General features: G+C 35.9%; 1 protein-coding gene across 1 annotated transcript in view; it reads left to right on the top strand.

The window, feature by feature from the left end:
- ARHGAP5 (Rho GTPase activating protein 5) overlaps nucleotides 1-26,677 on the top strand; it is a 52,098-nt gene that overhangs the window by 5,669 nt on the left and 19,752 nt on the right. The window contains exons 2-4 of the mRNA XM_034061428.1: nucleotides 2,858-2,964; nucleotides 7,001-10,899; nucleotides 21,202-21,349. Of these exons, the coding sequence (XP_033917319.1) occupies nucleotides 7,177-10,899; nucleotides 21,202-21,349 (3,871 nt within the window). The 5' untranslated portion in view covers nucleotides 2,858-2,964; nucleotides 7,001-7,176. The remainder of the gene's footprint in view (nucleotides 1-2,857; nucleotides 2,965-7,000; nucleotides 10,900-21,201; nucleotides 21,350-26,677) is intronic.

Below are 26,677 nucleotides of genomic sequence, written 5' to 3'. Positions count from 1 at the left end.
TGGTACTTGCTGTACTTTCAGAATTTTACCAGGGAGCATTGTATTTACCCTTACTTGAAAATAAGATTACTAATATGGTGACTTAAGTAAGATTACCAGCATTTGTGAAGATAAGAAGGCCGTGTTAGCAAAGAGGACAGGACACATTAAGTGGCTAGAACCTCAACAGACTTTGGTGAATTGAAATTATTGATGACATTGGTATACTGCATACCTGTTGTTTTAGTTTCTAAAAAGGATTTAGATCTGAAGAGATTTCTTATGCTTGCTTGAGAGAAAAAGATAGATACCTCTTGGTAAATACTGAATGAGAAGTAGCAACATTACATAAAGCTACATCAACAGATTTTTATTTTATTTTTTAACTGTTCTTGAAGTGCAAATGGTTGAATTGTTATTCTGATATGTTTTGGGTGGAGCTGTAATTACTGATGTGCTGATGGGTCTTAGAATCTGGATACCATACTCAGTATTTTCCAGTGTCAAGTTTTGGTTCTTAAAAAGTGTGAAGTAAGGGATGACTTGGTATGAAAACTTACTGTCAGCAATAACATGAATCCAGAACTAAAACTTCCTTGGGTTCATGGTCTTTGGTACTTGAAAGTATTGTGCATTCAAAAGTCATCCTATGATCCATTTCAGTGAGTTTGATTTTTGTCCTCGTTTGAGCACAGCCAGTAGCTCAGAACCCAGCCAGTAACTCAGAACCACGCAGCCACTTGCTTGCTCCCTGTCCCCCCCTTGCTAGAATGTGAAGGCAACTCACAGCACTGCACCATCTACCAAGGAGGAGAAAAATGACTGCTATGGCTGGACCCCGGACTGTTTTACTTTGTGATCTGCTGTACTGGTCACAGTAACTTTCTGTTAGTGTGTTTATATACCTCACAGACTATGAGGGTCCTTTTGCAAACATTGTCACCTAATTATGGTAATTGAAACTAACCCTGAAAAATATGGTTGGAAACTGTTGCATCTAGACAACATTACAGAGTGAGTAAAGGAAACCACTGTTATTTGCCTCTTGTCACTGTTTGCAGCTGCTTAAACATTTGATGGTCATGAGCAATTTTGTAGTTTTCTAGGCAACATTTCTGCTTCAGCCATGTTAGGTCTGAAGATAGTAAACCTTTCTAGATTCAGAAAGCAATTTCTGAAGGTATTCAGAAATACTGAGATTTTTTTTTGTGATTTTATTAGGCATGGATACATCTACAAGTTTTGTAAAAATTGTGCAGCCACAATTTCTAAATAATGATAGGTGGTTATTTTAGTATTAGTTGCTAATAATATAGTATTCTATGCTAATGTTTGGGATTCTCCTTAGAAAAATCTTGGAGACATGTTTGGAAATAGGGCTTTCTGTGGCTTCTTAATGCTTTTAGCTGACCTTGTGGGGGACCTGTCTTTGAGCTCTCTCTTGTGGCAGTGTGCATTACAAAGTGGCTGATGTTCCCTTTCCCCAAGCCCCAGATGCATTCTTGCAGGCAGAGACTTTTCTTTTAGTCTGTCTTGCTCTTTCATGTACTCTTGTTCAGAGTCCCATAGTATGTTTTCTCACGTGCAACTCTCTGCTCTGCTCATGTAAGCTGTGGACAAAGTGGAGTGCCACAGCTAGGAGGTGAGCACAGGGAGTGTGACTTACCTCCCGTCTTCCCTTTCAAGTGGTTGAGTTTAGCTTTGCAGCTAGGCCAGGCTTAGTGCAGGATTGATTGGCTACTATCTAATGATTTTGGTGGTGTTTGGTGCCACAAGATGAGAAGTACAGTATTATTGTTGTAGTGATATATTGCTTATCACTATGGTTAAACTTTTTTTTTGTCCAAAAAACGTTATTAAAAGTTACTAAGAAGATAGTAAAGCTGAGACTTTTCAATTACCTGTGTTATTCCCAAAGCAACGTGGAATTACTAGTGAATATAATTGTAACTGACAAATCAGGAAAAAGCTCTGCTGTACTGTCTTGATGTTATGTTTAGCACATACACAGTGTAGTGCTGCATCATGCTTTAAAAACGACACCTTTCCTTAGTTAAAAGTAGCTTACATCACAATTTGGTGCAAGTGCCTCAAGTTCTTTTCCTTTTCTGCATCACTGCCCTGACATGCAAAGTCTGGGTTTTGTGTGGATGCAAACTGAAGAAGTTCCATTTTTTGTTACTTCATAGCAGCGTTCCTCAGATAAAATCAACACTTATTATATACTAATAATTTGTATCTTAGTTGAGAATTCACAATCTTCAGGTATAATTATGCTTTCAATTTCTGATTTGTCACAGCCGATGAGGCTTTTTTTTAATTTAGAAATGCTGTACTAAAGATAACAAGGGTTTGAGGTAGACTGTACTTTTTTTCTTAGTAATAAAATGTATGTACATGTATTTAGACATACATTCATTTTATGTATATTGTAAATACTGACTATACAAACTTCATCATATGAAACTATGTTCTAGGTATCTTAAAATTCCAAATTCTTCTACAAGTGATTAGAGGTATTATATTTCACAATTTGTGTTGAGACACTGTAGAATCATAGAATTAATTTGCTGTATTCATTTATTTTTCAGAATAGGCTTCTGCAACCTAGATTTTGTTAAAATATGAAGTTGAACTTGTGAAATCGTAGATAATTACTTAAAAATTGTGCCTTCTCTATCCCAAGTATTAATAGCTGTACTTACAGAATTTAAATCCCTATGTTTACAGGAAGACCAGCCTGAGCTCTTGATTCTGTTTATGGGTTTAAAATGAGGAAAAAATCTTCATGCATAGGTTCAGTATTGTACATTCTCTGATTGCTGCCTCTGCATTCATGATTTTGAAATTAGTAACGAATCTGACTTTCTGGTTTCAGGTCCCTCAGGGAAGGACTTGCTGAAGGACACTGTTTAAATGTGTGACATTACTGCAGGAAGATCACAGCAGGATAATCATCTTGCTTTGCACCTTGCTTTCCGAAGGGTGAGTTTGGGCTTTGGGTCTTCATAATCTTGTCTTTAAGGGGGAAAGAGGGTGAATAAGTACAAGATGTTGCACCTTATTTTCTTTATAGCTGCCTTTGGAAATCTAGAAGCTTGCAGAGACAAGGTCCTATGATTTGACTGTAGAAGGTCAGAGATTCTTCCTGCAGTGATGTCATACACTTTGTGTCTTCTGTAGTTCTCCAGCAGTTTTGTATTTAAACATAGAAATGCTCTATTATTTTAAATTTGAAGATTTAAATTTGTTAGGGAAATCAGACAGCCCCTCCTCTGAATCTGTAACAAAGATGAAGGGGGAGGGGAGCTATAACTTGGAGTGTTTTCAATTTGTTATAACAGAATTAGGCAGATTAAAACCATATAATTGAACTAACTTACCATGAATTTCCAGTGTGTATATTTCAAACCTGTACAATACTATGAAGTACCTTTAAATTACTGATATACTGAAAAGAGAAATCTTCCATTTGGTGAGCAATTTAATGATTACATATTAAATGTGAAGTCATTATAATGTCAGATTTTTACCAGATTTATTACTTAATTAACATAGATTTAAATTTGTGACTTTGCTTTGTACAATCAGTACAAAGTAGAAACTGTATAAAAAATGAAAACCACACTAGTTTTAAATATCTGTACTGATTCAGATCCCACTATGGTGAAAATCTTCCATGTCAGAAATTTGTAAGAGACTAATGTGTTTATTTTCCCTTTCTTGGTGTCCCATTTCACCTTACTCTTTGTACTTCCTCACTGAAACATGTATTGATTTGTCAAAACATTTATTGCTGGAGAAGGAAGAACCTTTGCTGCTTGAGGATGAAGAGTATCTGAAAGTATTGATTGTTTTGTATAAAGTAGTTGCAAATTGACAGCATCTTCCTGATTGAAGGAAATAATCCTGTGGCTGAAGGTTTTTGTGTGCTAGTTTAGTCCATGTCAAATCTGTATTGTGCTGTGGCAAACAGAAAACATTTTATAGTGGAAGTGCTGACTAAGCTTCTCATTCTAATAGTCTGAGTGATGCTACTATGATAAGCTTTGCTGTAGGAAAAAAACAACTGGGCTTTTTTATAGTAATATAAACACTGCTTATGAAGGATTTAGTTTTGGTAAGTATTTTTATTCCCAGAGCCATTTTCTGTTAGCTCTAAATTCTGTCTTTCAAGAATAAAAAATCCACAGTGGGAACAGTAAAAACAAAATTTAAAATACAAGTTGTTTTTCTGAACGTGCCTTTGAGAAAACTGATTTAAATGAAAAAACAAAAAATCATTCCAAAAATACAGCATACTTCTTTCATTGCTGCATGCCTTCATGTCTGGAATTAGTTTTACAAGTGTTAAAGCAGAAAGCAGATTTTGAGAGCTTTTTGGGTGACAGATGCTACAGATGTAGTTTTTTGTTTTGGTTTGGTTTGGTTTTGTTTTTTAAAGGAAGATACTACAGTATCATTCTCAACAAATTGTTACTAAGAATGCAAGATGCACAATGACTAAAGTTGAGATACTGAGACTAAAATTTCAGTATTGATGCTTGTTATACCTTCTTCTTCATATAAAGGTTTTTTACAGGTTTGTTTACATATATTTATGTTGTTATTTTGTACTCCAGAAATGTAAAATCAAATATAAATACAGTAGTCTGTATCTTTCATTTATAGTGCTGTGTGATAAGTGCTTTTTTACCAAGAAAATGAGAGAGGTATTCTTATTAAAATATTTTCACAAAATTATAGAACAGTGTAGGTTGTAGAAGGCACCTCTTGAGGTCATTTTGTCCAGCCTCCCTGCTCAAGCAGGGTCACCGAGAGCAGATTGCCCAGGACCATGTCCAGTGACTCTTCAGTATCTCCAATGAGGGAGCCTTTACAACCTTTCTGGGTAACCTCTTCCAGTACTCAGTCACCTTTACGATAAAAAAGTGTTTCCTGGTATGGCACTTCCTATGGTCTGTGCCCATTGCCTCTTGTCCTGTCACTGGGTGTCACTGAAAGAGTCTGGTTCTGCCTTCTTTGCATCTTTCCTCCAAATATTTGTACACATTTATGAGATCTCCCCTGAGCCTTTTCTTCTCCAGGCTAAACAGTCCCAGCTCTCCCAGCCTTCCATTAAATGAGAAATGCTGTAGTCCCTAATTGGCTTAGTGGCCCTTTGCTGGACTCTCAGGTAGCTCTGTAACTTTCTTGTAGTGTAGAGCTGGACACAGTGCATCAGGTGTGGCCTCACTGGTGCTGCACAGAGGGGAAGGTTCACCTACCTTGGCCTGCTGGCAGTGCTTTGTCTAATGCTGCCCAGGTTACCATTAACCCTGTTTGCCATAAATGCATGTTGCTGTCTTATGTTCATCTTGCTGTCCAGTGGCATCCTCAGGTCCTTTCCTGTAAAGCTGCTTTCCAGTCAGTTAGCTCCCAGCATATATTGATACACGGAGTTCTTCATCCCTGGATGCAGGACTGTGTATCACACAAGGTTTCTCTCAGCCCATGTCTAACAGCTTGTTGGTGTCTCCCTGGATGGCAGCATAACCCTCTGGTGTATCAGCTGCTCCTCCCATTTTTGTCACCAGCAAACTTTTTACAGCAAGTGGGTGTGCTCTGCCCCATCATCGAAGTCATTAATGAAGATGTTGGAAAGTATTGGACTGGTACCTGAAGTAGACCACTATTTTTCATGTCACTAAACACAAGCTATTGGGCCTAGCCATTCAGTTGTTTGTTTCCCTTATAATGTAATGGTTTTTAAAACAGTAAATATTTTTCCGTTTGCAGTATGTATTTAAGCAGAGTCTTCTGATTAATAACAGAGTTTGTGGGAATCATTATACTCAATGGCAGCTTCAGTAAAGCCACTGGAACCTTGTACATAATTCTGTGGAAGCTTGAGTGTAGATATAGAAGTTTTTGTTTACAGTTATTAAAAGTTTTTGATTTTTTCCTAGAAACATAAGAAATAGTACATTGTAATCTTAAAATCTCAGATGTAAGTCTCAATTTTCTCCATGGTAGTATCTCTGTGACATTATTTGTACTTTTCTGTACAATTCAGGTTAGAAACTTTTCCTTAAAAGTAGTTTTCTGCTAGTATACAAATAAAGTTGTTCTGCAGATAGGTAGTGGCTAAGCCACACTGGCAACTTCCTGGTTTTACAGCTTCTTATGTGAAAGTTTTGTTATTGAAATCTAAACCCAAAGCTACAAATGCACACAAAAGTAGTTAGTCACACAGGTAAGCATGCTGTCTAGTTGACATATGAGCGTGACTGGAAGTGTGTATGCGAATGTTGAGTTGGGTTTAGAGTTTTTGTGTTACATTTATTGTAGTGGAAAATGCTTCTAGTGCCTAGTGCCCTAAGTTATGAAGAAAACCAGTAAATTGGGGTTTTGGGTATGGGTTGTTTTTTAGAATCACAGAATCCCAAGGGTTGGAAGGGACCTCAAAAGATCATCCAGTCCAACCCCCCTGCAAGAGCAGGGTAACCTAGAGTACATCACACAGGAACTTGTCCAGGCGGGCCTTGAATATCTCCAGCGTAGGAGACTCCACAACCTCCCTGGGCAACCTGTTCCAGTGCTCTGTCACTCTTACAGTAAGGAAGTTCTTCCTGATGTTAACGTGGAATCTCCTATGCTCCAGTTTACACCCATTGCCCCATGTCCTATCACTGGATATCACTGAAAAAAGCCTAGCTCCATCATCCTGACACCCACCCTTTACATATTTGTAAACATATGTATGTAAACATACAGTATGCTGATCTATCAAAATAGGTATGAACTATTATTAAATGGTACCTAAAGCCTGTTTCATTTAAAATTTATAATATAAATAGTATTGACATGAATTAATTGTGACTTTAAGATTTCATTTAAAGTAGTTGTAAAATTTCATACACCTAGAAAACACTTTCAGAGTGAGCAGTCAAAAGTGCTTTTTGAAACCTCTTTTCTCTCTTGAATATTATAAGGAAATACCTGCAATCTTTAAATTTTTTTCCCTCTTTGTTTTCTTTAGGAAGATGATCCTCATCAACCTGGCTATCTGAGGTTCTCTCAATGACAAGCTGAAGCAGGAACAACTGGAAACTATTTCTGGAACCTTGGATATACAACTTAAATTTGTAGGAGCCTTTCCAGAATGAAAACCACGTACAGTTACCTTGATAATTGCAAAAGGATGAGAGGAAAGTTATGATGGCAAAAAACAAAGAACCACGCCCCCCATCTTATGCTGTTAGTGTTGTTGGACTATCTGGAACTGAAAAGGATAAAGGTAATTGTGGAGTTGGAAAGTCATGTTTGTGCAATAGATTCGTTCGTTCAAAAGCAGATGAATATTACCTTGAGCATACCTCTGTGCTTAGCACAATTGACTTTGGAGGAAGAGTTGTTAACAATGATCACTTTTTGTACTGGGGTGACGTAACACAAAGCGGTGAGGATGGAATTGAGTGCAGAATTCATGTAATTGAACAGACTGAGTTCATTGATGATCAGACTTTCTTGCCTCATCGGAGTACGAATTTACAACCATATATAAAACGTGCAGCTGCCTCCAAACTGCAGTCAGCAGAAAAACTAATGTACATTTGCACAGATCAGCTAGGCTTGGAGCAAGACTTTGAGCAAAAACAAATGCCTGAAGGGAAATTAAGCATAGATGGGTTTTTATTGTGCATTGACGTAAGCCAAGGCTGCAATAGGAAGTTTGATGATCAACTTAAATTTGTGAATAATCTCTACATCCAGCTCTCAAAATCCAAAAAACCCATAATAATAGCAGCAACAAAATGTGATGAATGTGTGGATCATTATCTGCGAGAGGTTCAGGCCTTTGCTTCAAATAAGAAGAACCTTGTGGTAGTGGAAACATCGGCAAGATTCAATGTCAATGTTGAAACATGTTTTACTGCACTGGTACAAATGATGGATAAAACTCGTGGTAAACCTAAAATAATCCCCTATCTGGATGCCTATAAAACTCAAAGGCAGCTAGTTTTTACAGCAACAGACAAGTTTGAAAAACTTGTCCAAACTGTGAGAGACTATCATGCAACTTGGAAAACTGTTAGTAATAAACTGAAAAACCACCCTGATTATGAAGAGTACATAAACTTGGAAGGAACAAAAAAGGCCAAAAACACATTTTCAAAACACATAGAGCAGCTTAAACAGGAACATATTAGAAAAAGAAAAGAAGAATACATTAATGCATTGCCAAGAGCGCTTAATACTCTTCTGTCAAATCTTGATGAGATTGAACGCTTGAGCTGGTCAGAAGCCTTGAAGGTAATGGAGAAAAGGCCTGACTTCCAGTCCTGTTTTGTAGTGCTTGAAAAAACACCCTGGGATGAAACTGACCACATAGATAAAGTGAATGACAGAAGGATTCCATTTGACCTTCTCACTACGCCAGAGGCAGAGAAAGTTTACAAAAACCATGTGCAGCATCTTATATCTGAAAAAAGGAGGGTTGAAATGAAGGAGAAATTCAAAAAAACTCTTGAGAAAATCCAGTTCATTTCACCTGGACAGCCATGGGAAGAAGTTATATGTTTTGTGGTAGAGGATGAAGCATTCAAATACATCACTGATGCAGATAGTAAAGAAGTGTATGGTAGGCACCAGAGGGAGATTGTTGAAAAAGCCAAAGAGGAGTTTCAGGAAATGCTTTTTGAACATTCAGAGCTGTTTTATGACCTGGATCTTAATGCAACACCAAGTTCAGATAAAATGAGTGAAATTCATGCAGTTCTGAGTGAAGAACCTAGATACAAAGCTTTACAGAAACTTGCACCTGACAGAGAATCTCTTCTGCTTAAACACATAGGATTTGTTTATCACCCAACTAAAGAAACTTGTCTCAGTGGCCAAAATTGCACAGACATTAAAGTAGAGCAGTTACTTGCCAACAGTCTTGTGCAACTAGACCATGGTCGCTCAAATTTATATCATGATAGTGCCAACATTGACAAAGTCAATCTCTTCATTTTGGGCAAGGATGGCCTTGCTCAAGAACTGGCAAATGAAATTCGCACACAATCCACTGATGATGAATATGCATTAGATGGAAAAATATATGAACTAGATCTCAGGCCTGTTGATGCAAAATCCCCATACCTGTTGACTCAGTTGTGGACCTCAGCCTTCAAACCACATGGTTATTTCTGTGTGTTTAACTCTATTGAATCACTGAATTTTATTGGGGAGTGCATTGCAAAAATAAGGGCTGAAGCATCTCAGATAAGGAGAGACAAGTATATGGCTAATCTTCCATTTACGTTAATACTGGCTAACCAGAGGGACAGTGTTAGCAAGAATCTACCTATTCTGAGACATCAAGGACAGCAGTTGGCCAACAAATTACAATGTCCTTTTGTAGATGTGCCTGCTGGTACGTATCCACGCAAATTCAATGAGGCCCAAATAAAACAAGCTCTAAGGGGAGTACTGGAAGCAGTTAAACACAATTTTGATGTTGTAAGTCCAGTTCCTACCATTAAAGATCTGTCAGAAGCAGACTTAAGAATAGTCATGTGTGCCATGTGTGGTGATCCGTTTAGTGTGGATCTTATTCTGTCACCCTTCCTTGACTCTCATTCCTGTAGTGCTGCTCAGGCTGGCCAGAATAATTCTTTGATGCTTGATAAAATAATAGGTGAAAAGAGGCGTCGAATACAGATAACTATATTATCATATCATTCTTCAATTGGTGTAAGGAAAGATGAACTTGTTCATGGATATATACTGGTCTATTCTGCGAAGCGGAAGGCATCCATGGGAATGCTTCGGGCATTTCTTTCTGAAGTTCAGGATACGATTCCTGTCCAGTTAGTGGCTGTTACTGATAGCCAGGCAGACTTCTTTGAAAATGAAGCAATCAAAGAACTCATGACAGAAGGGGAACATATAGCAACAGAGATTACTGCTAAGTTTACAGCTTTATATTCATTATCTCAGTATCATCGCCAGACTGAGGTTTTCACATTGTTCTTCAGTGACGTATTAGAGAAGAAAAATATGATTGAAAGTTCTTATATGTCGGACAGCACAAGGGAAACAACCCATACAAGTGAAGAAGTTTTTCCCAGATCTCCCAGAGGAAGTTCTCTTGACTATAATTATCCAGATTCAGAGGATGATGCTGAAGGACCACCACCTTACAGTCCAATTGGTGATGATGTGAGGTTACTCCCAGCACCTAGTGACCGTTCAAAGTACCGATTGGATTTGGAAGGAAATGAATATCCTGTTCACAGTACACCGCTCAATTGTCATGACCATGAACGCAACCATAAAGTGCCTCCTCCAATAAAACCGAAACCACTTGTTCCAAGAACAAATGTGAAAAAACTGGATCCTAATCTCCTGAAAACAATTGAGGCAGGTATTGGCAAAAACCCTAGGAAACAACCTTCTCGAGTGCCTGCGGCGCCAGCAGAAGATATAGACCAATCTGACAACTATGCTGAACCTATTGACACTATTTTCAAACATAAAGGCTTTGCAGATGATATCTATGCAGTTCCAGATGATAGTCAGAATCGTATTATTAAGGTTCGAAACTCAATTGTTATAAATACCCAAGGTGAGGAAGAAAATGGGTTTTCTGATAGAATATCCAAAAGTCATGGGGAAAGAAGGCCTTCAAAATACAAATACAAGTCTAAAACTCTGTTCAGCAAAGCTAAGTCTTACTATAGGAGAACACATTCAGATGCAAGTGATGATGAGGCTTTCACCACCTCAAAAACTAAAAGAAAAGGAAGACATCGTGGAAGTGAAGAAGACCCACTTCTTTCACCTGTTGAAACGTGGAAGGGTGGCATAGATAACCCTGCTATTACGTCTGATCAAGAACTGGATGAGAAAAAAATGAAAAAGAAAACCCACAAAGTAAAAGAAGATAAGAAGGTAAGTCAATTTAAATTTTATTTACAACTTTTGGTATGTTCTAAGAAGGGAAGAGTCAAAATATGCAGTACACCCTGTCTTGAAACAGGTTTTTTCAAATTTTGGTGTAACATTGTTTGATTTTTGTCCAAGTTTTTACTTAACTTCCTCAGAACTAGCAAACCTGGGGGAATGAGAAGGTTTGTCTATCTAATCAGCTGTTCAGTAAGTTTCTGTTCTTTTCACCTCTGTACATGTGCAGTCTCTCTTCCATGTGACTAAGTGAACAAAGAATTTGGTTAATCATAACATCTCAAAAAAAAAAGTTGCTCTGTGAGTTCTTGGGTAGAACTGGTTCTTGCAGTTCTGGCTGCTAGAGCAGAGTTTGGGACTGGTGAATGAAAGGGGTGGTTTCTTTTTAATTCTTAATTGTCTACCTGGAATTCTGAAACAAGAACACGAAAGGAAACTTTGTTCAGTGGTTTTACTGACTGCTGTGTTTTCCTGGTATGGGCAAGCAGGTAATCATGTTGAAAGCTGTGTTACCTGTACAATTCTTAATTCAAACAAAATAAAAGGAACAAAATGCCTGCCTGGTATGGGTTTCTAAATAATGATATGTTCTATTTGAAAAATGTCTGTGTTTTTAGTTTGATCTTTATGTTTGATAGTTACTTGTCTTCTGACCTGCTGCTGTAAAAATTTTTACATTGTTATAGTGTTGTGGTGTAGATTCTCAATGTATAGACTTTGTAGTTTAGATCTTAATTTCTGACTAGCAATCACTGTCTTCGTACAGTTTATGTTTAATATTAAATCAGGAGTGTGCCTGGTCACATAGGTATTTTCTTTCTAGTCTCAAAATGAATCAACCTTAATGTTGTCTTTTGTTAGCATTTTAAAAATGTCCCTTATAGCTTAAATCTGACAGTACTTGAATAGCATTTAGAAATAAGTTTTGTTCAAGCAGAGCGTAGTTAAATTTTACTAATGGATTAAATTCTGAATTGCACTTACTAGCATGCAGCTGTGATTTGAATTACACAAGTGACTTAAAGGGCACTAAATTTTCTTAAAGCTTACTCATAAGCATAGATAATGATGTCTTGTGGGCATAAAATCATATGGTTAAAAATACTTTGAAGTTGTTATTTTTGGGAAGCTTATTTTTTAAAAACAATAATTTGTATAGTTTTGATTGAAATAGTCTTGCTACATAGAAATTTAAATACAATATTAATAATCCTTCTACTGTCTGAGCTGTGTTGAATTGGCAGAGAGTTCTTCTGACTTGGGTGTTTGTTTGAAATGTGGACCTAATGTAGTGGTATCTTCTCTCCCTGGTGTTGTATCAGAATACCCCCTAATATCTTTACCAAAGCCCCTGCTTTGGGCTTTGGCCTGTTGAGAGGCAGTCTGAGCTGGAAGTTTCAGGCTGTTCTAAATTTTTGTAGTAGGTTTAGACTCTTGAGAGTGTAATGGTTTTGGTTTTGGTCTTGGTCTTTTTTCATTATAACTTGCAAGTTGAGGTCCAGGGCTGCTACTTTCAACTTAGAGAAAACTTAATAGTAGAAGTACAAGTTACTGTAATGATGGTGAAAGCAAATTTAACTGGATAACTGAAATGTTTGCAAGCATTCAAAATATCTAAGAGTGTTGAGTGCTTATTGCTTTTGGTAAGTAGTGACTTCTATATGTTTGACTTGCATTATGTCAAAGTGAGAGTAGTTCCAGTTCATCTAAGAATCATTCCAGTTTCTAATGTACTCCTTTGGTTGATTCTTTTGCAAGAGCCATGCAGTTTTACCATATTTGGAACTTATTCCAACATGTTCACCATATTGCTGTTTTAGATGAGCATCTAGCAGTCTTTAATTACCAGAACTGAAAAATTATTCAAATGATATTTTCCTTGTTGACTGTTATTTAGTCCATGTGAGGGATGTTAGTGCACCACTACTTACTACTACTGCAAGATTACTTGCTGGGCTTTTTTTGAGAATTTTGACCCTTTGAATGGGAAAGGGATAAAGAAAACTTTTGTACTCTTTTCTGAATGTTGCTTAAAGCTCTTACTGATACATTTCCTAAATTGTTGTGTGTAAAAGGAATATAAGATACACATGTAACTACTCTTGCTGTAAATACAGTGATTCTGAAATACAGAATTATTATGAACAAAATGAATTTGTTTGGAAAAACAGCCTTTGAAGTCTGAGATCCTTATTGTCTCTGTCAAAGATTACAACTTGATCTTGTGCTTTTGCTTTGAAGTATGCTGTTGCTTTTTAAAGCCCAAATGGGATGTAACATTCTTGATACTCTTTTCATCTCTATTGGTTTGAGGGGTTTGAGATGTGGTGCTTCTGGGTGGGTTTCTTGTATGGTATTACAGACAGCTCATATGCACAGTAATTTGTGGGTTTTGTACTAGAGTTTTCAGTTACACAAAGCAGACTTCCCATAGAAACAGAATTTGCCTATGGAGACATTCATGTTTCAAAGTTTTTGTAAAACTATCTTGGGGGGTATTGTTTTGGGTTTTTTTTTTTAGGGGTGTGTGTGTTGGCTTCCCACCCCCTTATCCCTCCCCATTTATGACAACTACTTTAAAGTTAAAACCAGTGAAAGTTTCTTGAAGGGAATTTACTTTCCTCTTGGAGGCTGTTCTGGAAACTGTCCTAAAGGCAGGCTCAGAATAAGATGAGATTTAAAGATAATGTGTTTCAAGAAAGAGACACAATCTTGCTGAAGGATGCTCCTTCTGTCCTGATCCTTTCAGAGCCCCATCTCCCAAGTTACCAGATAAAATCATATAAAAGTATGGGCACTAGGACAGATACAGGGAGGTAATGGATGGACAGTGATCATAGGAGTCATGTAAAAAATTGAAGGCAGCAAGAGCTGCATGGATAGGGAGGGAGGGAGTTTCAGAAAACATTATAATAGGAAAACCAGCAGTTACTTTTTACAAACGCAAATCTGTCAGCCATAGTTTGATTCATCTACTAATACATATACCAAACTTTAAAAAAAAGAAACATTGTGAACACATATTGTTAAAAGCAGAAGTAAGCACTTGGAATTCTGCTGCGTGTTGCTATTTGTAAGAATAAATTAAGATGTTTTACAATAAAAAGTATAGCAGTGACAAATCTGTGGCAAGCAATTAATGTTACTTGCAAGGTCTAATGCTGCATACTACCCAAGGAAATTCAACAATTTGAAACTGAGGCCAGTTAAGTGTGCTTTGGTTTGATTTATTTGCCCATAGTTTTTGTTCATAACACCGTGTTTGCATTTTCAGTTCTTGCTTCCATATGCTGGTAGTCAGAACTGGAAGAACCACACTTGAGCTCTCTTTTCAATTGTCACAGAAATGATTCCTCTGAAAAGTTTCACCCCTTCATTCTCACTATTCTTGAAAACTCATTCAGAATTTGTTTCACCTATATTGGTGAGGAATTTTCTTGCAATATTCAGTTTTCACCTTTCCTTGTGTTAACATTTCTCCTGAAATGTTTTTTTTCCCCTTTGTCATTGGTCACCCCCAAAGAGATGAAGAAAATATGACTGCTTCATGACCTGTGTTTTAGAAGACTAAAAAAGTTTTTGTAATTCCCTCTGAACTTACGTTTTTGAAAGAGGATGACTGAAATTGTATATAGTATTGCAAAGAATGACATAGAAGTGCATCTTATTGTCTTAATGTTTGTTGATCTGTTCTAGAAATTACAGCCTGACACAATTGTGTGATTGCGCTTAAGTGTCTTAGCTGCAGTCCAGTTATTGTCACTTTAGAAACCTTTGGCCTTTTCTTGTCCTTTGTAATTTCCAGCTAATGACTTACTACTCTATAGTACATGCACATTATAGTACATGCACACACATCTAGTACATACATGTAGTACATGTACATTACAGTACATGCTACATGCATGTTCCAGTGTATGATTTTTTCTGTTAGTTTATGACTTTGCCCTTTTTGTTGTTGAATATCATCCTATTTCTGTCACTCTGGTTGTCTCAGAAGTTTCCTATATGCCACCATCTATTGCCTTACTAAAGTTAGAGTGGTAAAACCAGCTGATGGTTGAGGTTTCTTTGCCTCTTGAAAAGAGTACGTTTTCAGTGGAGAAGGTTGGATCAGTCTAGCATAGTCAGTCTTGTGATACACCCACATTTATCTTATGTTATCACCATGTTTCTAAAAGTTCTGAAAAAATTTATTGTATGGCCTTGCATGTGCTGTTAAAAAATGGACTGTTAAATATTTTCTGGCAGGGCAGTATATGGAGAAAAGTGGAGAGAAGGAGAAGGAGAAAGTGGTCTGGCTTCAGTCATGCAACTTCTTACCCAAGTTGATGTGGAGTTGTGTGTACACTGTGCTTGAACGCTTACAAGTGCATGCTGTGTGCCAGTATTTGTTAATGTCTTTTTTTTTTCCCCTACAGAACTTTTCCTGTAAAAGTTTCTCTTATGAAAAAGCACTTAGTCCTTTCTGCAGTTACTGCACAAAGTATCTCTCAAAATCATTTTCCAGAGAGAATTCTCCCCTTTATCAGCATGCTTTCTCTGATTATTTGTTTTCTTCACAAACTTGGAGGAACTGAGCACAGAGGACAATGTTGATCTGCAGCTTGCCTCAGCTGTTTCTGCTTTGCCAAGTCAGACCTCTCCAGCTGAGATGTGTGCTCATTCATCTGCTGCTTTTTTAAAAATTGCAGGTGGGCACTACAAGTAGATGCTTGGCTTGATTAGAATCTTCAGTATTGTAATATGAAGGTCTACTATAGAACATTAGTGTGAGTTGGTACACACCACTCTTTTTAAAAGAAGCAGCCTTGCAGGCCATATAATAAATTTATTTTGTCTTTAACTTGGTGAATTTGGAGATACAAAGAAACAGAAAGAAAATGCAGAAAATTTCAGGACATCCTAAAGGATAGGAATCTTGCTAGAGGAAGCTTTAAGTCTCAAACAGGAGGAACCTCTTCATATATCTATAACCCTAAAGCTGCAACTGTCACACAGTTTATGCATTGGTATATGACCTAAACCATAGTGCTTCTTGGCTTGGAATGTTCTTCTCTTGTAAACAAGCTTGATAAAAATATGTTTTAAATTATTTATCAGTTATTATTGATTTATCTGTTATTATTGCTACATTAAATGATTGCAAGTTATTTTTGACTGTTGTCTTAATTTAGTAATTCCCTGTATAGCAGGAAGGCTGCCTGATCTGAAAATGTGTAGCTATTCCACATAATTACAATTAGCCTTATTATTTGTCTTTACTGTGGTATAATTTCAATACTATGGGAATACTGAAAATTTACCCATCTAATTCAGAGCTCTTCATGAATACTTTGAGATATGATGAATGTTCTTGTCTTGTTATAGAAGAATTATTTTGTTAATACATTTGTAAAAGTAGGAGTCAGATTAGAAGTATATTTTCTTAATGGAAGAAATTACTTAAAGTACTTCTGAAAATAAATCCTAACTACAGAGGTCTTGTAAACAATATAGTAAATTAGCAGATAAATGATAATTCTTTGACATACCACTGTTATTAAATTTGTAAAAGTTTCAATATTTTTATTCTCTGACCTATAGTCAATAGTTTAATTACTCAAGGTCTGATTTTTTTTTTGTGATTGGAGTTTCCAGCTGTGTTGTTAAATTAAATCTGAAAACCAGTGCTTTAAAGCATTATGCCTTGCAATCTTGTTTGCAAACAACATTTGTTATTTCCAGAGAAGATAGTGAATTATGTTCTTTCCATTTTCCTTTATACCAAGGTGATTGTAAGATGCCTTTTTCTTTAATCTGTAAACTTCTCAATGGAAAAATTCATGAGCACCTAGATGAACTATCACATATAGTGTGTTCTGAAAGAAGTCTGAGTAAGTAGTACAGGTTTGACATCTATTTTTCTATGCTTGAACTTGTTTGCTCTTAAGATTTCAAAATTACATGGAATTTTATGTTGAAGCTATTACTGAAATAGTGTCAGGAGCTGTAAAGCCCATGTATGTTCATCTCAGTTTTAGTATGACTAAGGTAAACATATGAGAAATGGAAGATCAACTTACATTTGGATTCAGCTGCTCTTGTGTAAATTCAATGGTTGATTTAGCAAAGTACTGTCTACTTCAGACTAGAATGATTTTTTTTTTTTTGGGGGGGGGTTGGGTTGTTTTTTTGTTTGGTTGGGTTTTTTTGTTTTGTTTTGTTTCCCCTTTCTTGAGGAGTATAGGAAATACCAAAATCTGTCCTTTCAGGTTTCATCTGTTCAAATTTAACACTCTTAAAATGTGTATTTGGAGCCATATGCCTTCTTGAGCCTCTGTAGTTTAAAACTTAGTGTAACAGGCTGGAACTCTAAAAATGGCAGAAGGCATGAGGGGAAGAAAGAGCATGTTAGTGACCATCGTCTGCAGTATTCATATGTTGTATAATTTCTGAAGAGCTAGCCATGAAATAGAGATTACAAATGCTTTATTAAGCCTATAAAACGAATGCTGTTCAGGGTGCGTGGTTTTATGAAGTACTTTAATACACCTGAAAATATGGACTTTGCCCTCTTTGACCCTTGGGTTGACTACAGATGAAGTAGGCAAAAATTTTTCTTTGTATTAAAAGTAGTAGTGAAGTATGTGGGAGGTAGAGAAGTAGTTAAATTTCTCCTTTGATAAATAAATTATGATGATCCCACCATTCTGGTGTGATGGAAGTGAGAGGAAAAAAGGAAGGGGAATCCAGCTTAAGCAGACAGGACGTTCTAGAGTAAGCAGCTCATCCATAAAGGTGTTTGATAGGTAGGTTTGGGCAGATTTGTTTAGGTTTTGAAGTTAATTTTAATAAGTTGCATTTATGTGCATTGTACTCTGAAGTCTCAGCCTTGTTGCTCTCTGGAAGATGAGTTCTGCTTAGCTGATACCCGGGTACGTAACAGTCAGGAGGGTTAATCTGGAGTATACTTCAAATCTCTATTTTTGTGGTTTTATAATTTTTATAATGAAATTTTAAGTGTTGAAATCAAGAATTAGATACTGTACTAGAATATATGTTTTTATATTTGCCTTTTATTAGGAGGACTTTAGCTAATCTTTTGCAAAGCGTTTCAGTGATTAAACTACTGTAATTAAAGCAGTATTTCAGGTAAATGCTTCTGGTATCAGCAATGCAAGGCAAGTTTGGGATTATCAGAGTTAAAATGTTTTCCTGCCAAAATACGTAAGGATCAGCTGGAGGTTTGTTAATAACCTCTGTTAGGGTAAGAAGAGAAATTGTCTTTGGCGAGAAGCAAGTGGTGAAACCCATGCTGTAACGCTTAAGGTTAGTGCAGCAATCAGTTATAAAAACCAGATTTATATGACAACTAAGGATTTCTGTGTCATATTGTTGGGATTATGTTTTAATTATACGAAACAGTGTTATGTCAAAGAATAAGGTTTTTGCTGGGATTAACTAAGAAAATTTTTGTGCTGCTTCTTGTTTTCTCTAACTTGGTGCCTACTAGTCCCTTTTTATTATGATGTAGAAGCATACAGAATTGTGCCTAGATCAGTACACTCTGGATGCAGTATCAGCAACTGCCATATTGTGGTGAGAAGGTTTATTGGGCAAAACTATTGATTTTTTTTAATAGTAAAAATACTATCTTGTAAAAATACCTGTGGCAAAAAGAGTAATCTCTCTGCCAAAATCTGGGATTTTAAAATGATTCACCTTTTTCAGGTGCTGTTTAACTAAATCAATAATGTTTAACCATATTAAATATTCTATCATTAGAGAACTGTTAACAGTTAATTTTACACAGAAAAATTTATGATAGTCATTATCCTGATTAGCAGATCTAAAAGTTCCATCCAGAGCTGCTATTTTCTCGGAGTGGGGAACGGGGATTAAAAAAAGAGCCTTCACTAAAGCTTATTTTGGTTAGATGTAAGACCTACATTTTTTTTTCCTGAAGATGTTTGATCTTTTCACAAAGATCAGGTCTTTTGCACAGTAGTATGCCTTTTCGTTCAGGACAGGATCTTTGCTTAAGAAGTCTAGACGTGTATGGAAGCCTCAAATTAGGAAATACACGGTGGATTTTTAATACCTTGAAGTTTTGTTGTTAATTTGCAAAAGTATTAGAAGTTATTAGAAGTTTTTGTGAAGATTGTGTAGATCGTGTTATTTGCATGAAGATTTGGTATGTACTGTCATTGGGCAGTTTATCTGCTCAGATGCCCCAAAAGAAAGGGAAGTCTTGAAAGATATTTTAATAAATGTTTCACAGGAGGGAGACAAAATACATAATGGTGCATAATGGTAAATAGCTGACAAAATTATTATTGTGACTTTGTCTGCCTTGTGAAATCCCAATTTTGTGTTTGTGGAATAGCTCTGCAATGATCATCTTGTCTCCTACTCTACTTTTAGATCAGTTTGAGAAGGACTTCAGGGTTTTGGTTGTGTTTTTTGTGTTGTTTTTTTTTTTTTTGTTTGGGGTTTTTTTTTTTGTTCTTCTTTTTTCTGTAGATTCTTTTGACAAACTAGCCACATTGGCTGTTAAACTTTCAGATAGACAATTCTGTGTAAGAAAACTTCCTGTTCTTTTGAGTGTGTATTGTCATGCTTGATATCTCAGTCCCTAGCAGCCATTCTTCTAAATGCAGGACAGTTACTACAAAAAACCCACATTCTTTATTGTGGCTTTGCAGACACTTTTCACTCAGTCCTAATTTTACACCTTTAGCTTCAGTTGGCACTTTCAGCTGCTGTTCCTCTGAACTGAATGTTGCATAAATAAGTTTTTTGCCACTAAAAAGAAAATGGCCACTAAATTGAGTGCTGGGGACTCAAAAACTGTGGACTGCCACAGTGAGAAGGAAGGAAGGAAAAGCTGTTTCTAAACTGAAGTCACATACTGGCAGAACTAGTTATCCAAGATGAATAAAAGTTATTCAAAGAGTTGACAGTTGAAAATAATGGTTTCAGATGCTGCCTGCTTTGTCATGAAAGTTTATCTTAAAGTTTTATCTGAAGTTCTTTTTTTGTGAAGTTTTCATTAGATTTTCAGTTAATGTAAAACTGCAGGAGAAATGTATTGCTGGAGAGCAATTTCTTTCTAATATTTTGAAGAACTCTTCTACAGAAATCTAGAATTTGAAAGATAAGCCTATTTTTTGTTAGCCTTCTGTTTCTTCTGCAGGAACTCTAATGCTAATTTTAAGAACCACAAGCTTTCTAACGAAGAGGCATTATGCATAAATAAAAAGTTTTACTGTTGCTTAATTAGGTTACTGAAAGGCTTTGGTTAACAGCTATTTTATCAAGTACTGGAGAAATTCCAGAGGTGCTGTAGGGTGAGGGCTGGAGAAATGTTCTTTAGGCTGGAGTTTTCACTTTCTTTTCTAGAATTCAGCTTTGTCTTGTTAAGTCTCAGGGGGCAAGGTGACCATGGATGTGTACCTTGCTAGGTAGTCTTTAAGGACTGATTAAGTAAATGGCACAAAAGTCTAGAAGTTAATTGACTTGTTTATACACATAGATTGAAATTCCAGACTTTTCTAGATGTAAAACATGGAAACATGTCTTGTCTTAATTGCTAATTGAGTTTTAGTCTTATGAATTATAACGTTCTAGGAACACTGTTATTGAATTTAAATCTGGCTGTTGTGCTTTTTTTCTTTTGTACTATTAGATGTTGACTGAAGAGCTTTTTATATGAAAATGTAGCTGCTTTTAACTAACTTCTTGCTGTATATAAAGATAAAATGCTGGATTTTAATGGTGATGTTCATTCCATTTCCATGTTCAGTTGCCAATGTACAGCCAATTAACTGACGGCTTTATATGGCCATCTCTGAATATTTTCATGAACATTCAGACATAAAACATGTAACTCTTGTAATTGTCCACATGTTGTCCAGCAGTTGAACTGCTAACAGTCCTTCTTGGTGCAGGGAGGGATATGATTGTGGATAGATCAAAACAAGCAAGAAAAATCCATATAAAACTCTAATATGTAAAGACTTATTGTAGCGCTCTAAATAAGTAGTGTGTTTATTTTTGTTCTTGTAGTATTTCTGTTGCATTGTGTCATCCTGTTCCTAATATGATGCAAAAAAGACCAAATCTATTAGAAGTTGAGTGCTTTGTGTCTAATGTATGCTATTTTAAAGTACATTTCATTCTACTCAGTTTGTCATAGAAGAATTTTAATGTTTGATGTGTGATCTGCATGCTTTTACTAAATAGTTGCAATATGAGTTAGATAAAATATTACTTGAATATTGCTTAAATAACTCTGTTTTGTTGTAGCCGAAAAAGAAAACTAAGACATTCAATCCTCCAATTCGTAGAAACTGGGAGAGTAATTACTTTGGGATGCCCCTACAGGATCTAGTTACACCTGAGAAACCGATACCTCTGTTTGTTGAAAAATGCGTGCAATTCATTGAAGATACAGGTAAGACAGAACTATCAGAGGAAAGACTTTCCCACTTTGCATTGAGTAAAGCCTCTCATTTTCTGTTTTGAAGTACTTTTAAAATTTTATCCTAGAAGTAAATAATTACGGAAAAAGCATATAGTAAAAGTAGTATATATTCTCTAAATTGTATGCCTAATATGTGATGTCCGTTTATCTATATTTACACAAGTACTTAATTTCATTTTAACAAGCATTTGAAGTTTAGCATTTTTTCCTGTAATTTGAAAAGCTTGTATGACACTCTAATGCCAAATGACTTTTATCCCAATGGCATTCCAGTTTTACATGTCTCTCTGTTACCACTATTTTACTTCATATATCAAAGAGTTCTGAAATAATTTTTTTTTTCCAGTTACAGAAAACAGGTGCATGGTATGGTTTAATTAGTCATTTTGCTTTCCTTATTTTGTTGCTAAACCTGGTTTTGCATTTTTACTTGTTACAGAGATGAAAACATTTCTAAATACTGTGTGATTCTACATAAAAACATGTTAAGCAGTTTGTTTAACTTGCAGATTTCCAGTTTAACATAAAATAGTAACATAGAAGTGTTTGTACTAGGGTAAAATTTCTCAGTATGGTTTCCTCTCTTTCCTTTCTCCCTGGCTCCTCAGTTGTGTGTTTCCCCTGCTTTCAGCCTGTTTCCTCCATGACCATGGATGTCATGGCGATGTGGGACCATCTTGCTGGTCCAGAGAAGACTACGTGTAAGAGTGGGGAGTTGTTTGGTTTGGGAGTTACCTGTGGTTGGGTTTCTGTTTTTCTGTTTTGTTTGTGTTTTGTTTTTTTTGGGTGGTTTTTTGTTGTTTTTTTGTTTGGTTTTTTGTTTGTTTTGTGTTTTTTTTTTTTTTTTTTAAGATGGCAAGCACCAGTTTTTGCCTAGTGTGTAGATCTTGGTTGCTCCAAAATTGCATAAATGCTACATTGCTATATTTGAATCAAATGAGAGTATGAAACTGACTGGAGTTGAAATACAGTTCAGGACATCTTTGGATGGGTGTCTGCAGTTTGATATTGGTTAGCATGCAGTAAAACAGCACCTTTTTTCGATATTTTTTTGGTTTTGTAATACAGTTTTGGCTATAAGATGACAGTAATAGTGTTAGTAAGAGTAAAATCTGCCATCTGTGAGAGCAGTATTTCCAGAAGATCTCCTATAGGTGGTAAGCCTGATAGCTGTTTTTGAAGACTTATATACTGCATTATTGCAATGAAAGAAAATTGGGTGAAACCTCAGGCACTAATCTTTTGGGTGTCAGAGGTGTTAGTATAAATCTGTTGTTAATCTTTACATCTTGTTGATTCTTTGCCTAAAGGTAACAGCGGTTTCTGATTCCCTCTTTGCTTCCCCTCCTTCTTCCCCACCTCTTATTTCCCCACCCCCTTACCCAGGAAAAATGGGGAAGGAGGAAGACAGGCAAGGAGTAATAGAGTGGTATAGACAGCTTAATATATATTTTGTTTGGTACTGTATGTCGCAAAAGAAAATAAATATCCAAAATTAAGCCAGCATCATTTTATGTTGGTGAGTCACTGTCTGAATTTGTGTTGCTTAGAAATGGCTATATACAGCTACTAAGTGTGGCTGTACAAACCAGACAACCAGCAGTAATTAAGACCAAGTGACTTCTTGAAGTTTGTCGAATCTAGAAGTTTATCTTAAATGTGAGCATGTTTAACTTTGTGAGAATACTTCCAAACAACAAAACTATACATCCAAATCTAAAGAAACTTATGTGTTCAAAATGTGAGGGGCTTGTTGAAAGTGGGGATTAGGAGGTGCTCCTTTTCCTTTAGCTGGTTGAATATATGTTAGTTCATCTCAGGATGCTGCTGCTACTGAAAAGCTGGACAATTTTAATTCTGGTTATATGTTTAAGCTGGACAAACATTGTGCGATCCGCATGCTTGTTTTGTGGCTGTGAAGGCAGTAGTTGTCCTGCTGTTTCTGCTAAGCACTTAGTACAGAACAAGAGCTCTGCTTTTGATCTGTACTACAATTTTCTTTCTCCTACTATGGATTCTGTGTAAGTAACTTCGGTTGATCTTGTCGCCTTCCAGATGTGGCTGAGGGAATTTTATATTTAGTGTGTATTATCTTTATATTAGGTTGATATTCAGTAGGTATTTGAGTTTCAAGCAGTGTTCTGAATGGAAGTATTTGTTGCTTTTGGGGAAGGAGGATGTTAATTTGCATTACCTTCAGATCCTGTACTGGGATAGACTCACATTGAGTGACTTATGGACTGTCTGAGAAAATTCCACAAATACAGTTTTGGAGATGTCTGGCCTGCAGAAAGCATTTCAGGGTCTATTGGCTTCAGGCTGGACTCCAGAATGGTAGCAGTCCCAGCTGATAATGTTGCTTGGCTCTGGGGAGTCGTCCAATACAACCATCTCTTACCAAGTCAGCCTAGAATTAGTGCTAAGTGAACTCAATATGAGTGTTTATCATTGTCTTTTTAATCAAGAAGGTTCAGTCTTTTCCAACTTTTCTTGAATGAGGCTGATCAGTGTGTTTCTCTTACAGGGGCCATATTTTTTAGCTTTTCAGGTACTTTCACAGTGCTCAGCTCCTCCCCTTTGTATTACCACATGTAAATTTGCATTGTGGCTGAATTGCAGGTGTGTTGCAAATTTAAGGGCTGATCTTAAATTTTAATGTTGCCTCTTTCTGCCTCATGAAATTACACAAGGCAGTGCTTTGTACCCACTCATCTATATTGTGACTAAGGCTAGGAAGCATGCAGTGTGAAAATCAGTTTTCTCTCTTTTGAATTCTTAGTTGAGAAGAAAGTGCCCTTGAAGATTCTTACTCCTCCATAAACCTTAAAGAATTGAGTGCATGAAGAAAATACCATCAGATTTTTGGTTTACCATACTGTTTTGGAATATCCTCACAAAAACAAAGAAACAAAACCAAAACCTTTTATAAATCAGCAGATATTTCTTTTGAAGGAGCCATAGAGATCCTGTCAGGGTAAAGGAAGGTCTGGTAGAGATAAGGGATCCTAAATCAGGGCCTGAAGTTGTAGGTATTTTCTGTGTGTTCCTATTTAGTTGGATATTTTCCAACAAGAAGTTTTATTCTGAGCTGGTTTAGCTTTATGGAGTCAACTAATTTCTGTTTTTAAAAGATTATCTAGTGCTTGAATGCCTTTGGAATCTTTTTGATAGTGTTGAAAATAGAAACTGAAGGAGTGAAGTGTTAATACTTGAGCAGATTTAAGCCTAATGAGCAGTATGCATGCATAAAAACCTCCGTTTCAGCAGCAGTGCGTACTGTTCCTGATGCTGATAGTACAAAGCAGTAATAGCTCATAATACTTTGTCTTGTTGGAACCTATTGTTGGGAAAAAAATAGTTGCTCAGTAACATGTAAGATTATCTTAAATTCAGTAACGCTATCACTTACGGAAAAGGAATGAGAAAATCTTGACTAAATATTCTAAGCAAACTTTGTATGTTTACATGGTGTCCATGATTATAGGAAACCTTTTCTATATCCAAGCCTTTCATTTTTTAATTCATTGTAACTGTAGAATGGTGAGTAATCTTGGTTGGTTGTCAGAGGTCTTTCTTGTTGGTTCATTGAGTAAGACAAGCAAAAAAATTTCTGTCTTTCAGATAAGTAACTTGATAACGGGGAATTACCAAGTTTTCCACTAAATGTCTTGGTATATATACATAGTGTTTTCAGGAAAACTTTCTGGAAAGTTGGTCTGTAAAAGGTGACAGAATCACACTATCTAAACACTTCTGTAGTAAAAGGTGACAGATAGAATCACACTATCTAAACACTTTTATCATTAGTGACAGCATAATGTATAAGCTGCTGATTTTATGCTTTTATGTCTGTCACATTTGCACATCAGTATCTAACTTGCACTTGAGGGCAGCTACTTAAGTTGACTTTTTGACAGTGGTAGTTATTTTCAGTTATGGGCTTCCAAAAGATTTTGGTGATACAGTTGTTATGGTATATTTTGTTGCTTTCTTCTGATGGACTGAATAGAAGGTTGTTTTATGAACATCGCTTGAAATGAACTTCTTAAGTGTATTGGTTTTCTATAAACTAGATTTATGGAGATGTATTTAGTAGAGAAACTAGAGTTCAGGTTTTTTTAAAGAAAATTTTAGTGGTTCTGATCAGGCCAGTTAGGAAAAAAACAAGTGCTAATTTAAAAAAAAATATGTAGAAAGTTACTTTTTTAGTGAAACTTTTTTTTTCTAAATGTAGGCAGCAAAATTGAGATAATTTTTGATGCTAAATTGTTTGTTAACTGTATTAATAGCGTGAATTCTGTGTTTCTATATATCAAGAGATACCAGGTAGGGGGGTAAGGAGGATACTCTGAGAATTTTGTTTTGAGAGAAAGGAATGCAGATTTCTGAAGGCTAATTTAATGTTTCAACAGAATGTTTATATGGTTTGAATTTTATATTGCACTGCCATGTAAAAGTATCTATTGAAGGTCTAATTTTTTTTAAGTATAAAGTTTTACAGGTTTATGGCAAGTTTGTAGCTGGCATGTTTTATTAGTAATATTTTTATGCTGTTTTTACATGCTACCAATTTAATTTCAAGTACTGTTTGTGTGCTGTTTAACACATACCATTGTTGTTATTTTTAGCTTTCCCAAACTTAGAATAATTTGGGCACAACTGACGCATGCTAACTGATAGTATTAGCATATGAAGGGGGTTTTCATATTTCAGTATTTTTTTTAATTGGTGTTTCGAATTTACTTTTTGTATGTATCCTTATGCATAGGCAAAAAGTTTGTAAAAAATTACATTTCATTCTATTTATCAAGTAAGGAGGCATCAAATTAATATTAGGAATACTATCTCAGTTTTGCCATTTAATAAAGTTGGCTCTTGACTATATTTAACTTTATTAATAATAGAAATATTTTAGTATGTTTTTTCTGTTTTCAAATATTTTTTTAACTTGGTAGAATATTGATATCCATGTACTTCATTGACAAGATGAGAAATTTTAGATTCTGTACTTTGTAGGGAACTGGTAGCATTGATATAGTGTTAATTCTACATGAAACAGTTGAGGGAAGAGAAGCTTATTATTTTAATAATTCAGTTACTCAGGTTACGTAAGACAAGGAATGGAATAAAGAAGGAAGAATGAATTTCACAGAGCCACATCTCATTTAATGTCTCACATGGTCTCTGTGGAGAGCTCTAGGTGAAATTAAAAATTGCATATTTGATGTATGTACAATAATTACTGCTTTTGATATTTATACCTTTTTGTAATGCTGATAAAATTATCATTTTGGAGGT

This window comes from Melopsittacus undulatus, chromosome 4, assembly GCF_012275295.1.
Source record: "Melopsittacus undulatus isolate bMelUnd1 chromosome 4, bMelUnd1.mat.Z, whole genome shotgun sequence".
Taxonomy (NCBI): domain Eukaryota; kingdom Metazoa; phylum Chordata; class Aves; order Psittaciformes; family Psittaculidae; genus Melopsittacus; species Melopsittacus undulatus.
The sequence above is the reverse complement of the archived record's forward strand: the minus strand, read 5'-3'. Positions and strand labels throughout refer to the sequence as shown.